Below are 14,432 nucleotides of genomic sequence, written 5' to 3'. Positions count from 1 at the left end.
AACTTTGGCATGTTTCCATTATTAAAAAAATTGACATTCACAGAGAATTCTCTTTAGCATGAGAGACAAATTCACATGCTACCCAGGGATTAGAAATTATTTCTTTTTTATTTTACATCGTACTAGTACTGACAAAAACCTCCTTTTTCCAGATGACCCAAGACGTGCTCCTATTTTTACTACTGTCTAGAAAAGAATATGGAAGCACAAATTTTATTTTCGTGGAGATCCATGTCACACCGCAGATATTATTTCTGCTCAGTTCAAATGTTCATGTACAGAGTTACAAGCTGTGAGTGCCCTCGAAACTGGAGAGTTTTAAAACTTCACAGCACCCCTTTGCATTCAAAACCACAGAGGACAATTTTAGGGCCACTGCTCTTTAATGTTTTTATAAAAGATCTGGACTCAAAAATTGAATGTATATTAAGAAAATTTGCCAATGATGCTGAAACAGGAGGGGCTGTGGACTCCCTCAAAGGCAGAGGGAGAACAGAGAAATCTGCATAGGCTGGAGAGCTGGGAAATCACCAATAGTATGAAATTTAACTAGATTCTCCACCTGGGACAGGGTAATCCCTGTTGTATGTACAGACTAAGGAATGAGAGGCTGGAGAGCAGCACCATGGAAAGGGACCTCGGGGTCCTGCTCCATGGCAAGTCGTACATGAGCCAGCAGTGCCCTGGCAGCCAGGAGGGCCAGCCCTGTCCTGGGGGGCATCAGGGACAGCCATGCAAGGGAGAGGATTGTCCCGCTCTGCTCTGCACTGGGACAGCCTCACCTCGAGTGCTGGGGTGTGCCACAAAGCAAGAAAGACTTCTGACTATCAGGTGGGTCCAGGACAACCAAGTTGGTGCAAGGGCTCAAGGGCGAGACTTTTGAGGAGCAGCTGAGGTCACTTGTTGTCCAGCCTGGGGAAGTGAAGGTTGAGGGGTGCCCTCATCACAGCCTACAGCTTCCTCAAGATGGGCAGTGCATATTCTAGTGACCAGCAACAGGACAGGAGGAAATGAAATGAAACCATGTCTGGGGAAGTTCAGATTGGACAGTTGGAAAAGGTTCTTCATGGTCAAGTCACTGGAATAGGTTCCCCAGGGAAGTGGTCAGGGTCTGAAGCATGTCAGAGTTCCAAGAAGCATCTGGTCAATGTCATATAGTTTAGGTAATCCTGCAAAGAGCAGGGAGTTGGACTTGATGGTCCTTTTGAGTCCCTTCCAATTTGAGGTATTCTTGGACTATGTGTTGCACCAGCCTGCTTTCTGCCAGCTACCTGGTAAAAAATGTTGTAAACACAGAATGAATCACAGTCATCCAAATTTATCAGCTCCCAGCCATGCCTCTGATCCATCAGTAATGGAAGCTTATTTTTTGCAATGTTGGTTCTTTTACAATGACTCAGTAGGAAGTAGGAAGGTGTTTCATTCTCTGCAGCCAGCATCCCTTTTCATTTGGACTATGTATATGAAATCTTTCCAGGACATATTTTAAAAAACTTACTTTACTCTGTCTCACTGTAAGATATATTAGCACCATTATTAGATATCTGGATGTACTTCAGAGATTGTATTAGTGAAGATGGCTCTACTCAGAAATAAAGTCACCTTTAGTCTAGTCAACATGCCAGTAAATATTCCTATATCTTGTTCTCTGAGTTTTGAAAGTAGACAGAATCCAGAAGGCTGGATTACTTTTCTTTTCATGTGGTTTCCTTCTTTGTAATAGCCTCTAATATGTCTGAAAGGACAAAACATTCTTGATCTGGTACAGGAGCTTCAAACACACATACATGAGAAAAAAAATCTTTTCTTCAGTGTCCTTTAGCTTCCTATTTGTCCAGCTGTCTGTTACTGCTACAGCACCACAAGCTGATGAGTTATACTGGTCTCCTGAAACATGAGGATTTCACAGTGAACCTGAATAAGGTCTTCCACATAACTGACCTTTCACAAGAGATGCTGGGCACAGCCAGCTGTGCCTTTAGGATGATGGTGACATTACTGATGATGTACTGATCTGTCATATCCATTGCATTCTTCTTTCCTCTGCTATCCATCTGACCAAGGATGAGCTAATCTATTTCAACCAGTTTTAGTTAGATGGCACTGCTATCTTGTCTTGGACACTGTATATGAAAACATTTCTTGGCAGTTTTCAGTTTGTTCCTCTACTACTCTGCTGTTCCATCCTTTTTCTGAAATCTAGCTGTAGACTGCTTCAACAGTAGAAAGGTAGGGGATAGGCAGCAATACAGTCAGTTTCCCAGCACAGTATTTTGTAGGAGAGGTTTTGTGTACCAGAAGATGGCAAATAACTCTGAATGCCTTTGGTCATAAGCAGCAGTTAATGACTGAAAAGTAGGGAGACTTTAGACACAGTAACCCTGCATAATGATAACAGGGATCAAAGTATCACTCTGAGCAGTTAGGATGCCTACTTACTTATAGTTACAAAATGTTTTCGTATCTAAATATTTTATAGTGGCTTTTCCACTGCAAAGGCCTTACATAAAGGATTTCTCCATAGTACAGAAAATCCTTATCAGTGTTTTGGAAGTAATGAGAATGGGCATAATATAAAACAGCATCTGTGTTTTCTGGCCTAGACATCTTACAGGAACTTCCCCAATGTATATGATTTGCAACAGTTGGACTCTTTGACTCTTGGGGATGAAAGAGTCCACCAAAATCCTTCCTTCTCAAATTAGTCAATAAATATGAGATCTTACACTTTGGCTGAAGTCATGTGCAGGTGACTATCACTCCTGTAGCCAGACAAACCTTTCAGGCATGTCTGGATCCACGTTAATCCTCTTTCCTTCGTATGAGTCATTTGTGATAAGGAAACACAGACAAGATTAAATTTCTATTAGGCAGATGTGTAACTGGTTGGAAAGCTGTTCTCAAGAAACAGTTAATTATGCCTCTCTGTCAGACGAGATGCATTAAAGCATGCTCTCCAGGGACTGTACAATATTTAATTCATGATTGAAAAGACAGAATTAGCATTTAATGGTACTCATACTGCCTGGAAAAATACTACAAGATATTATGATCTTAAGAAATTATTTTAAGAATTTGGATGAAAGAATGACATGTAACGACAATAAAGATGAATACCAACTTCTGTGTTTATACAGAAGTAATCTTTTGCATAATGCAAGTGAGGGAGCACTGACTCAGCAACAGTCCTGGAGACAATAGGTGGATCACAAGTTGCACATGAGACACCAGTAATTTTTTATTTTTATAAATTTTTATAAAGGATGTAACTCTTGTACTGGGATACATAGAAAGGAGGATTATTTATAAAGCATACAAAGTGGTTATTTTATTCCTCTTGACACTGGAAAAGTGTTATTTCTGGTTTGGAACATCACAACTGGAGAAGGATTCTGACCAACTGAACTAATTCCAGAGGAGAACAGAAGAGTGATCAGAAAGCTAGGAAATATAACTTATGAGAAAACGTTGAACAAATAGAGGTTGTTTAATCTGCGGAAGAGGAAACTGAGGAAATATGTCTTTCAAATATAGAAGAAAAAAGAGAAGAAATGGCCATGACCTGTGTCCCTTGGGGTCTCTTCTCACACCTGTGGGCACAGGAACACCAGCTCAGCCCTGGGCTCTTAGTCCATGCCTGATCAGTGCTGTGTGGGTACCGACCTTCAGCTCAGCTACAGCCAAACCTGTACATTACTGAAAACATTGACCCAGACCCTGACTCATAGGCTGGCTTTGTTGAACCTGTCTCAACTCTATGGACCTGCCTTGAGATCCATGGGCTGTGTTTGACCATGGCTACTCTCACTGGGCCTGGTACTAAGAGTTCATTTCCATTTTTAGTTCTGGTGAGGTTCTTTCCTTGTCAACTCTTTTGCTTTCTCCCTATAGCATATATATATATATATATATATATATATATATATATATATATATATATATATATATGTGTGTGTGTGTGTGTGTGTGCGTGTGTGCGTGTGTGCGTGTGTGTGTGTGTGTGTGTGTGTAAACACATCAGTATTTACATATATCACCAGCTGCACAAGTTCCTTGGGGTGGTTAAGCAATTACTCCTGCACATTATCTTCAGGTGTCCACTGACTGAATCAAGTAATTTCATTATGCCTCAGACCCAGGTGTCCTAATCTAGTCCTCAGAAGTCTTTTTCCCACTTATGACTTCATATAAGAAGCCAGATGAGAACAAATTGGTTTTGGATCCACATAGTTTCCTTCAAAAAAAATGTGTTCCTACACACCTGTCATAAGTTTCTCCTGAATATGGTTTTGGGTCTTCATCTTATCTAGACAACTGATATACTTCCATTTTTTTCTTGAAGGGAGAAGTTTCTAGAGGCAGGGTGTCTTCAGACTTTTGTTGTTAAGAGGCCTTTAACTTTTTGCCTTCACAGGACTAGGTGTTTGAGCTCCAAAGTTGTGTGTGTCAGCAGCTGAGAGGTTGAAAGTCAGGAGTGCCAAGCAGGATAACCACCAGTGAAACCTGTTATGAAAACACCAAAAAGGAGCCTCCCTCCAAGATTAATATACATTCCACCAGAGTGGAATCAGTCTAAATTAGTGGCTTTCTTGAGTGGTATCTCCATTGCTGACATTTGCTCAACTGCTATCGGGAGTTCCCTCCACACCTTTACCAAGTGTTTTGCCATTTCAGAAGCATCCAGGTATAATACAGTGTGTGGTAACATGTTTCTGTAGTGCTTAATGCATGAAGTATGCCATGTCTCCCTACCAAGCACTGTGAGTGTTAGGAAGAGCTGCAGTATGAATATAAATATGGATAATCTATATTAATAATTTCTGGTTTGAAGATTAGAAATTATTTACATATCAGTTAATGAAGCTGTTAAAGATGTGCTGGTTGTGAGCACGCTTCTTTCACACACTCCTCCATGTGTTTGAGTCTCTCTTTCAGCTCTCAGCCTTGGGTTTCTGTTATGGAAAAGAAAGTTAAACAGTCTCCATGTTAGGTATGTAGTAAAGCCAACAAGCCTGATAGAAAGGAAGGGGAATGTAAGCTAGGCTGGTGGATACTGCATGGATATGAAACTATGTGGTCCTGAGGTTTTGCAGGACACTCAGCGTGCACATCCATGTAAGATGCATACATTGACAGATAAAGGTATTTGTGAAACAACTTTCCTCTTGCTACTGCAGGTTTCACTTCTGAAGGTAGATCTTAATGCAAGATTCTAAGAGTCCATCCTTTTGATCGTGCATGTGATCATGCCTACTAATAAATAGATTTTATTTCTTCTAATAAGGACATTACATCTTATTATTGCTTTTAGTAGAAGAACTGAAGTATCCTTAGACATTGTAATTCCTGGAACATTGATGAACCATTTCAGCAAAAAGATCCAGCCTATGTGATGATACAGTCATAAAGCTTGACATCACTGCTCTTGGCTGGGCCACTCCTCTTCAAATACTACTGATTTCAGCAGCAGTATCTGAAGAGAAAGAAGGTGCTTTGCAGTATGAGAGTGGGTGTTACAACTTTCATAAGTTCATCAGCTCTAATCCTTTACTGTGAAGTTGCTGGGGTGTGGGTGGAGGGAGGAAGAGCATTTATTTCAGAGAAAGAATATTATTTCTGTATTCTCATACTAACACTGGAAATAGTATTCTAGTGAACTATAGGGTTCACTGCAGTACACAGCTAGAGACGCTGGAATGAAGTGAAGCTCGTCCTATTTGGATTTCTTCCATCTAATTTTATTTTCCAAAGCTACATCCGTTCTTGGACAAAGAGGATCATCTAGACAGAGCTGAATTAAGTTGTGGTCCCTGACTGCAGGGCTTGCTCTTATGGCTGGCTCTTTTTCAGGGCACAAAAATGAAACAGGAAACTCCTTGTGTCCTACTGTGTTGTACATATGCACATGGACCTATCTTCATTTCCCTTTTTTAAACATTTGTTTCTTTTACTATGTGAATATTATGTAATTGTATTCATTTTTGTTTGTTTCTTCCAGAATGTTCTAATTGTGGAGGTAAGCTGGGTGTTTATGTCATACTGTACTTAGATAAAGTCACACAGCCAAATCATGATTGGCTGTTCAGTTTCTAAGTCCTGTGTTTACACTTCTTGCTCTGTGTGGTGGCAAAGAGGGAGAGGGGTTGATTTGCTTAATGGCCTCTCAGTCTTTTTGCAATTGCATGACAGATCTAACTACATTGCTGTCACTAACTGGTGCTCTGCCTTGTGATATCCAGGAGTCTTTGTTTCTGCCTCATTTGATTTGTTCTTTCTGTGGTTTCATCAACTCCTGTTCTTCAAGTTGTTCTGTTCCTTGGAGGACCATGAATCAATTGCAGTGATGCCCTGCATTTCTCAGGTGCATGACTTTGAAACAGTGGCCCTGCATATGTTTTACAGCCCTAGGGTTGTTCACAGTCTGTTTGGGAATGTCAGTCATTCCCTCAATGCCCCTGACTCCTGCATCCGGCTCTCCGCCCAGCAGTGTCCCCGAGGGACAGCCCATCACAGAGCTGTGCTGATGTAAGTCAGCAGTGTTCAGTTGCAGAGGGAAAGAACATGTCCCTCCACTGGTGCTCCAAATTCTCATATGATTAAGATAGGTGATTCTCTGAAAATGTTGAATAAGCAACTGGGACAGCTAGAGAGCCCCTTAGGATCTGCCTGGCATTTCAGAACCAGTCTACTGGTTGTTTGGGAAGTAAGCTGGACAGTGTAACGAGCTGTATACTGTTGAAATCTCTTCTCTTAGCAAAGGATGGGAGAAAAGCCATCAGCTACAGAGATGGCTGGTTACCTCAATAGCTGCCAAGAGTTCCATATTTACTCATTCCAACTGCTTTAACAGAAATTAAAAATGCCCACAGCAAATTTTGTTAACACTATTAAACAGCTGGAGGGCAGAGACAAGGTGTTGCTAATCTACCCCCAGAGTTCAGGATCAACAGCTACTCTCCATGGTCAGTTTTCTAGCCAGGTACCTACTGATCTCACTGAAATTATATTGGACATGGCAGCTCTGGAGAAAGCACACTTGTACTGTGCTAATAAAGCAAAAAATAGGGCAGATTTAGTCAAGACATGGAGACATGTTGACGTACTGTGATCTCAAGCATAATATGACAAGTCTAATCTCTGCATCCTTGCAGTGCCCAGTACAATCATCTCCAGTCCCGAGTTACATCCCAAGTACTTGCAACATAACTGTTTTCAAGAGGAGGTGGACAGTCCTTGAACTGATAATTTTATGAATAGAAAGTGCTTACTTCAAAGAGTGTAAGCTCAATTATAACCTTTTTTGGATGTGGTTTACAATGCACTGGAAAAATAAATCATCTCTACAAAATAAGAATGTAGAACTTCTCAGTCATTGTCCAGATTTCCTCCTTTCAGCTTTCCTTTTTGTTTTACTTACTTTATCTTTCTTTTTTTATAAGGATATTGTTGGAACCGGAAGAACCATGAAAGTTCTGCTTAACAATATAGAAAAATACAAGCCGAAAATGATTAAAGTGGCAAGGTGAGTAAAATGATCACAAAACCTAGTAATTACTTAGTCTAGTCCAGCATATTTTCCAGAGTAGATTCCCATTCAGAGATCTTGCTTTAATTTGGTGCTGCAGTATGAAGGAGAGCTGTGCAGAGGAGCTGCCTGAGGCACTAAGGGGAGGGTGAAGGAAAGGAGGGGAAATGCTTTTGTATTGTTCTGCCTTGGCAATGACCATCCAGCCATTTCAAGACTGGCACTGATGGACTTGGGAGGGGAATACACCCAGCTCTTCCCTGCAATCAGGATGTTGTCAGGAAGACAAACAGAACAAGAACAGTGACTCACATGGCTCAGAAGATTTTTGATAAAGGGAATAGTTTTTATGTGTGTTATTCAGTTACATATCTAGATTTAAATGGGGTTTATTTTATTTTTAATTGCAGTTTGTTGGTGAAAAGAACATCTCGGCCTGATGGGTACAGACCAGATTGTAAGTGGTGTTCTGAAAATCTCTACTTGACAGTAGAAGAAGTTACCACTGCTCTGTCACTTGCCTTTCATAATATTCTATGGACTTCTAGAAGCATTGTAAAATACCAGTTATCAATGGGTCTATGGGATGCAATGGAAGGATTTGTATAATTGTCATTTGGAAAGCCTACCCTACTTAGGTTTTCCACAGAATACTAACTTTTTTGGGAAATTTTGAAAGGGTTTAATTTTATCGATGAAAGGTGAGTGTTTTATCTTCTGTCTCTGACAAACAATATTGAAGAGAATACCCATTTCTTCTTTTTCCTTCCTCATTGCATCTCTGGAGGAGCTGCAGGATTACATCTGAGCATAAAAGGTGTTTTATTGTGACTAAGTATTAACAAGTTTAATTTTTTTTTATTATTCAGAAAAGCACTTCTGGTTTTTTTTCGGTATTATTTTTCAAAGGCAAAACACTGATACTGTAATTAAATCCCACCCCCTAAAGAGCAGAAGATGAATTGGGCTTTTTAAACTTTCTCCTGCTGCTCAGTTTGCACCACACCAGCACCATTTCTTTCTAAATTATTGATCCTTATACAGTGTTATGATGAAGCTGTAAATGGAGCTATACCAAGCAACTGTCATTTTAGACTTATTTAGAATAAATGATGTAATAACAGGTATGTGGCTAAATAGGAAAAGAATAGATCCATCTAGAAGAGATCGACCAGTATTTGCTACTGAAGAAGTATCTGGTCAGCTGAGCTGGGGAGGAGGGTAGAAGGAGAGTAGGCAGGTGAGTATCAGGAGGCAGCATGGAGGCATGGCCCTGGGGTTTTAGTCCTGTTATCTGAACTATAATCCAAACATTTTGTTGTACAACTTTTTATACAGTGGAGTAGTATTTTTAACATTTAGAATTTAGTCCAGTAAATTCAGGCATATATTTGACTGGATTCACTAATGCTAAACATATAAAAGAGGCAATACAATTACTTCATGAAGGGCAGCTTTATATTTTTATGTATTAACTTTTGAATGAAACAAATTTTATCCTTGTTTATTCATTGTGTTATGAATTTTATAAAACACCAGAGATCTCTTTTGTACATCACTGACAGTGCTGTATCATTTCCTCACTTACCTAAATTTACAATTCCAATAACTCTCAATCTGAAACAAATTAATAAATTCCTTAACTGAATACCTGTAGAATTTTTTATGTGGACCTATTTTTGTGTCTGTAAGACTGGGTTTTCCTCTAGTTATGTAGAGAACAATTTGGAAAGAGTTTAACTTGTTTTATGTAGTGCTGACCTTCACACTCAAAAAGATGCATGTCTGTGCTTAGCTTCAGGTGTGTGAGTTGTATAATTGAGGAGCACTGCATGCATTTACTTTGTTAAGCATGTGCTTGGATCTTCATAAGGTTGGGGCTTTAATTTAAGAAGCATTTCACATGTTTTGGTAGCGTAAAATATGAGATAGATTTTGCTATTCTTAGCAGAAAATATATAGATCTCTGAAAGTTACTTCTGATTTAATAGTCTACATTTTTCCATCATTCCTGTGATACAGGACAGTAATCATCACACATGTATACCAGTGGAACTTCCAAATGCAAGCAGAATGTTCCAGCTCTGATTTTAACTTCCTACCACAATTTGCCAATGATAATTTTATACAAATTCCCCCCCCCTCCCCCCTCCCCATGACTGGGAACTGGTTATGGGGCTACTGCTGACCAAGATGTTTCAGATTCAAAGGTAACATAGCCCCAGCTGACTATACATCAGTAGAGTTTGCTTGTTGAGGACCACACATGAATTTAATGGCTTATAACTGCCACTGATCTTGTATTGATGGTGTTTTCTATTTGTCTCAAAACAGATTACGGATTTGAAATTCCAGATTTGTTTGTGGTAGGCTATGCCTTAGACTACAATGAGCACTTCAGAGATCTAAACGTAAGTTTCTTATTTAAGAAACAGTTTAAAAAGTCACTGATCTACTTTTCCTGTATCTATTGCCATAAACATCCCATAATCTGTATCATCTTTGGGGCCCTGTAGAAGTATATCCTTGACGTGGTTGGGATTTGGGATCCTTTCAGCGAATACAAAACTCTCTACAAAACCTTAAATAATCCAAAGGAGTCCCTGCTCAGCGCTGTGAACAGTTCCTGCCCCCAGGAGTTCCCTAAATTTCCATCTTCTGTGAGCCTAGGGCTCCTCAGGACCACCACTGCCAGTATGTGCTGAGACAGCAGCAAAAGTGCAACACAGACACAGGTCAGACATTCTCTGGATGCCGTGCTGCCTGTCCCCTTTCTCTGAGAAATGAGGATGGAAAAAAGGTGCAAACTTTTCCTTTGCTTCTTGTGGTACTCCCAGGGGTGCACCTCAAAGCTGGGAATTCCAAGTGGGAAAAAGTGCTGTAGCTAGAAAGTTAAATCAGAATTCCAGATGTCTGGAAAGGAAAGAGTAATTGTAAGATCAGTAGGTTGGCCAAGCCTAAGTATTTCTGAACAATGAATTAATAATTAATAATGTACTCAACCATACTTTTGCAATCTGTTCTGGTTTTTTTCAGCACATATGTGTTATCAATGATCATGGCAAAACAAAATACAGAGTCTAAAGCAGTAACATCCACACCTGGATATTTCTGTGAAGCAGAAATTTGACTGCAGTCCCACAAGCATCTCCCAGAAAAGCAATTCAACTGACTTGTATGTCTTTCAACTCGGTATAATAAGGCGTTTACTCTAGAGATGCTAATGAATATTTATAGACGTGAGAGCTCTTATCTAAAATGTGAAACATAGGACTTTCACAGTTACTACCTTTATTAAGTATTAAAATTATCACCTAAGATGCCTTTTGACTAATAACTTGTATGCCTCGGGTCACATTGTGAACACATCTTTTCTTTGCTCAGTCCTTCATTCCACCTACTGCAATTTATGTACTTCACGGTGTTGCACAAGATAGTTCAAAAGTGCCATTCTGTGCATGAAGATTATTTAACAAGACTTTATTGACTTCATCATGCCTCTAGCCTTGGTCAGACATGTTGCTAACAAATTGAAAGCATTATTTTGATTTAATTCCACAGTTCAAGTTGTGTTGGGAAGTTCTGTGTTGTGTTGCAGTTCATTACTCACTCTTCTGAACGAAATTTTAGCTCTCAGAATGTGCTGAATTACAGTGCAGGTCAAAATGAACCTTTGCAAGACACTGTTGACCCCAAATTGGAATATATCATGGTTCTGGTATGTCATGTAGCCATAAATCTGACATGTTTAATGTGCTGAATTTTAATCAAGACAAACCAATGCCAGGCAGGTTTGAATTTCTGCATGGTATCCCCTTCTTCTCTAGGTCATAAACAGTGTTCTCCTGAGCTTATATTCTTAACTAAACCTCATTAAGCACAAAAGTTTAATTCTAGTCAGACAATTATTCAGTTATGATTTGATTTTTTTAACTAAGTAGAGATTTCTTGTAACTATGTGTCATCTTCACGAATACAGATCTGACTATGCTGAAGAAGACTTGTATAGAAATAAAAGAAGAAATTTATAGGACAACACAGAAAATCAGTTAATGCATGAGTGCTGTAGATCCTAGAGTCCTTTCTTTATAGATCATGTTTCAAGAAGTTTGTGAATTTTGGGTACTGTATTAGCTGTGAAAAATTTAATTCTGTATTGAATATAAGTGTTCTTAACAACTTGTTGAGGGAAACCAGTGCAAAGTAAGTAGCTGTGTATCAGTAGCTTTGCTCTGAACTGTGAGAGGCAGATTGTTACTAGCTGCAGATTCCTATAAACTAATAAAGAAACATTAAGAATACTTGTTACATTGCAGAGTTTGTTTTCCCACTTCAGCATGTTTTGCATATCCCATAAAAGTTTTTAAAAAATATGCATTTACCTGGTAATCTAAACATACCATAATTATGTATTCTGTAGCTGATAAGCTATTGTTATTTGTATAAAATCCACGATGTTAAGGGAATGAAAAAGATCAAAGAATTATGGTGATTGCTAGAGAAATGCCTTAGCTCATCTCTACAGCTTTAACTTCTATTTTCTGTTGAAAATCTTTCCCTCAGAGTAAATTTCTTCTGTTTTAGAGAATAATGCATACTCTTACAGACCCTGGAAGAAGCTGCTGAAGAATTTCATCTCTTTTTGTTTGATGAGAGTGGTAAAGTTTTCTTAATGCTTCTGACTGCTATGGATTTAGTAGTAATGACACATTGCATAGACTGACATGCTTAGACTTAGGGGTAGTCCAGGACATCCATTGGGTTGTTTCTTTTTTTTCATCTCTTCTTAAAAAATTACAGTCCAATTCACCTTGCTACAATTACCAGCTTTCAGCAATAACAATAAAAATGTAGCAAGTTAGTGTAAAATTATTGTGAGAATATGAAGTACTGTAGACACATCATTCAGGCAGTATTAAAATTGTTTAATTGGAAGACTCAGATTATTAAAATTTACATAGTTAAAAGACCAGATTTTTAGAAAATATGAGAACTGGAATGTTGCTTAAAATTCCATTTCCTCCTGGTATCATATTTTTAACATTGTGAAAAAGGACCATACACATTACACTAGTGAATTTGCATGTGGAATTATTCTGTGAATAAGATGGATCTTCTCTTCTGATGTCATATTTGAATTGTGTATCTATATGTATCTGAGCATCTCCAGGTATCTCAGTTGCCATCCACATTACTCTTTCCTTGAAGCACTTCCAGCTGAAAAAATTAGCTTTCAATTACATTAAGAATCAGACTCCAAAATACCATTAGTGTAACTGAGGGAACAGGTAATCATGTATGTGTGACTAATTAATATTTGGCTTAGTTTCTTTGGTGAGCTTAGAATTAATGCAATATTTATTGCATTTTGGTGGTATCATTGATGCCACTCCTTTAACTAAAAGGCTATGAAATATTTTTTCGGTTGTGGTTGCACACTATGACCCATAAAGCTAAGTCTGGGTTCTTTTAATCAGTTCAGCAATATCAGTTACTTAAGAGGAGAAGATGTTCCTTAAAATCCATTATTTTCTTTGGACATTGTGTTATGGGCAGGCTTCCATTTTTACCTCAATTTTTCTTATTGTGCACTTAACACTAGCATTTTTTCCCTACCTACTGAATATAAATTAGCATGGACAGTAATTTTGTTTAAAGTGATGTAAATACTTACCAGCCATCAGATTTTAGACTTTATTCAGTCCATTTATCTCTGATTCTAAAATATCCAGAAGTGATTTTCTGGAGAGAAGGTCAAACTAGGAAGAATAATTCCTGCACCTTGGTTAACTGAATATACATTAGGATTTCATGTTGCAAACCATAGATATGGTCTGAATATCTAGTAATTTCTGCCTAAAAAATAGAATTTAAATAGTCTAAAAAGTCTGCAGTTAAGATTTTTTTTAACTGAATCAGCTGCTGCACTCTTCTAGTTAAGCTTAACAAATAGGAAATAGTCTGTTTAGTTTGAATAGTATATTTAGGAAATAATCTGGTTGATTGATTGATTGATTGTTTGATTGATTGCTATTAGTGATATATTTCTTGACTGTGTCATGTTAATCCTTCAAGTGTTACTAAAAAATTTTTATAATGCAAAATTCCAACATTTCCCCCCAAAATACAATACTAACTGTATGTGATATTCAGCTGCAGAACAGTTTCTGATCTGTGAAAGTGTCAAATCATCATATTTTACACGCAGTAAAATGCTTAACTTTCAGATGTACTTGGATCATAAGTTATTATTATTGATCTACAGAAGAATAAGATTTATGTAAATAAAAATTTTGTTAATTCTAAATTTTAATATTTCTTTATACTGAAGAAGATAAAGGCTGACTCAGTTTCTCTGAGTATTTTGATTTTCTCAGATAATCTAGCAGTGAAAACCCCTATTGTAATCAAATTCGTTACACATGCAAACTGTGATTGATTCTAGCTACCTTGAAAACTTTAATTTTCAGTTTCAGTCAAAAATGAGTCTCAAAAGAAAACCATTACAGGGTTGCATAGGAAGAGACAGAAAGGTTCCTTGCCCTTTTGTAAAACCATCATATTTCAGGATTCTTTGTCCTTCTTTTACCTTTTAAATGTTTTCTGAAACCTCTCATAGTCTTTATATTAAGATCTGAGATGAATGCGGTATCTCAGTGTACTGGGAAAGGTATCCTAAATTCTTCTCCTTAAACTGGAGGGAGAAATGTAGGTACATAAATTAATGTAGGTGTGTGTTAGTTCAGTCTTCTAAAAGTTAGCTCTGGCTGCACCCTCCACATGACTAAGGTGTCTGAGCCAGCCTCCTCCTGTGCTTGTCTCAGTGCCCCCATTATAAACCTCTTAAGTGAGAGAAGCAGGGTGTCAGGTGCTTTAGCCATCCTTTCAAAACATTGGAAATACAGTG

The 14,432-nt window shown here is 38.2% G+C and overlaps 1 protein-coding gene across 8 annotated transcripts in view; it reads left to right on the top strand.

Moving 5' to 3' along the window:
- PRTFDC1 (phosphoribosyl transferase domain containing 1) overlaps positions 1-11,826 on the top strand; it is a 47,656-nt gene extending 35,830 nt beyond the window's left edge. For 2 of the 8 annotated variants that reach the window (XM_086861278.1, XM_023920154.2), the window contains exons 5-9: positions 5,999-6,016; positions 7,440-7,522; positions 7,936-7,982; positions 9,860-9,936; positions 10,562-11,826. In XM_086861278.1, coding sequence (XP_086717404.1) covers positions 5,999-6,016; positions 7,440-7,522; positions 7,936-7,982; positions 9,860-9,936; positions 10,562-10,609 — 273 coding nt within the window. In that variant the 3' untranslated portion in view covers positions 10,610-11,826. Of the gene's footprint in view, positions 1-4,414; positions 4,685-5,998; positions 6,018-7,439; positions 7,523-7,935; positions 7,983-8,312; positions 8,343-9,859; positions 9,937-10,561 lie in introns of those variants that run through there. The other 6 variants (XR_015278900.1, XM_086861288.1, XM_086861299.1 and 3 more) reach the window with 5 other exon arrangements.
- The last annotated feature ends 2,606 nt before the right edge of the window (positions 11,827-14,432 follow it).

This window comes from Cyanistes caeruleus, chromosome 1 (assembly GCF_971803275.1).
Source record: "Cyanistes caeruleus chromosome 1, bCyaCae1.hap1.1, whole genome shotgun sequence".
Lineage (NCBI taxonomy): Eukaryota > Metazoa > Chordata > Aves > Passeriformes > Paridae > Cyanistes > Cyanistes caeruleus.
Note: the sequence above shows the minus strand (reverse complement) of the source record. Positions and strands in the feature narration are given on the sequence as shown.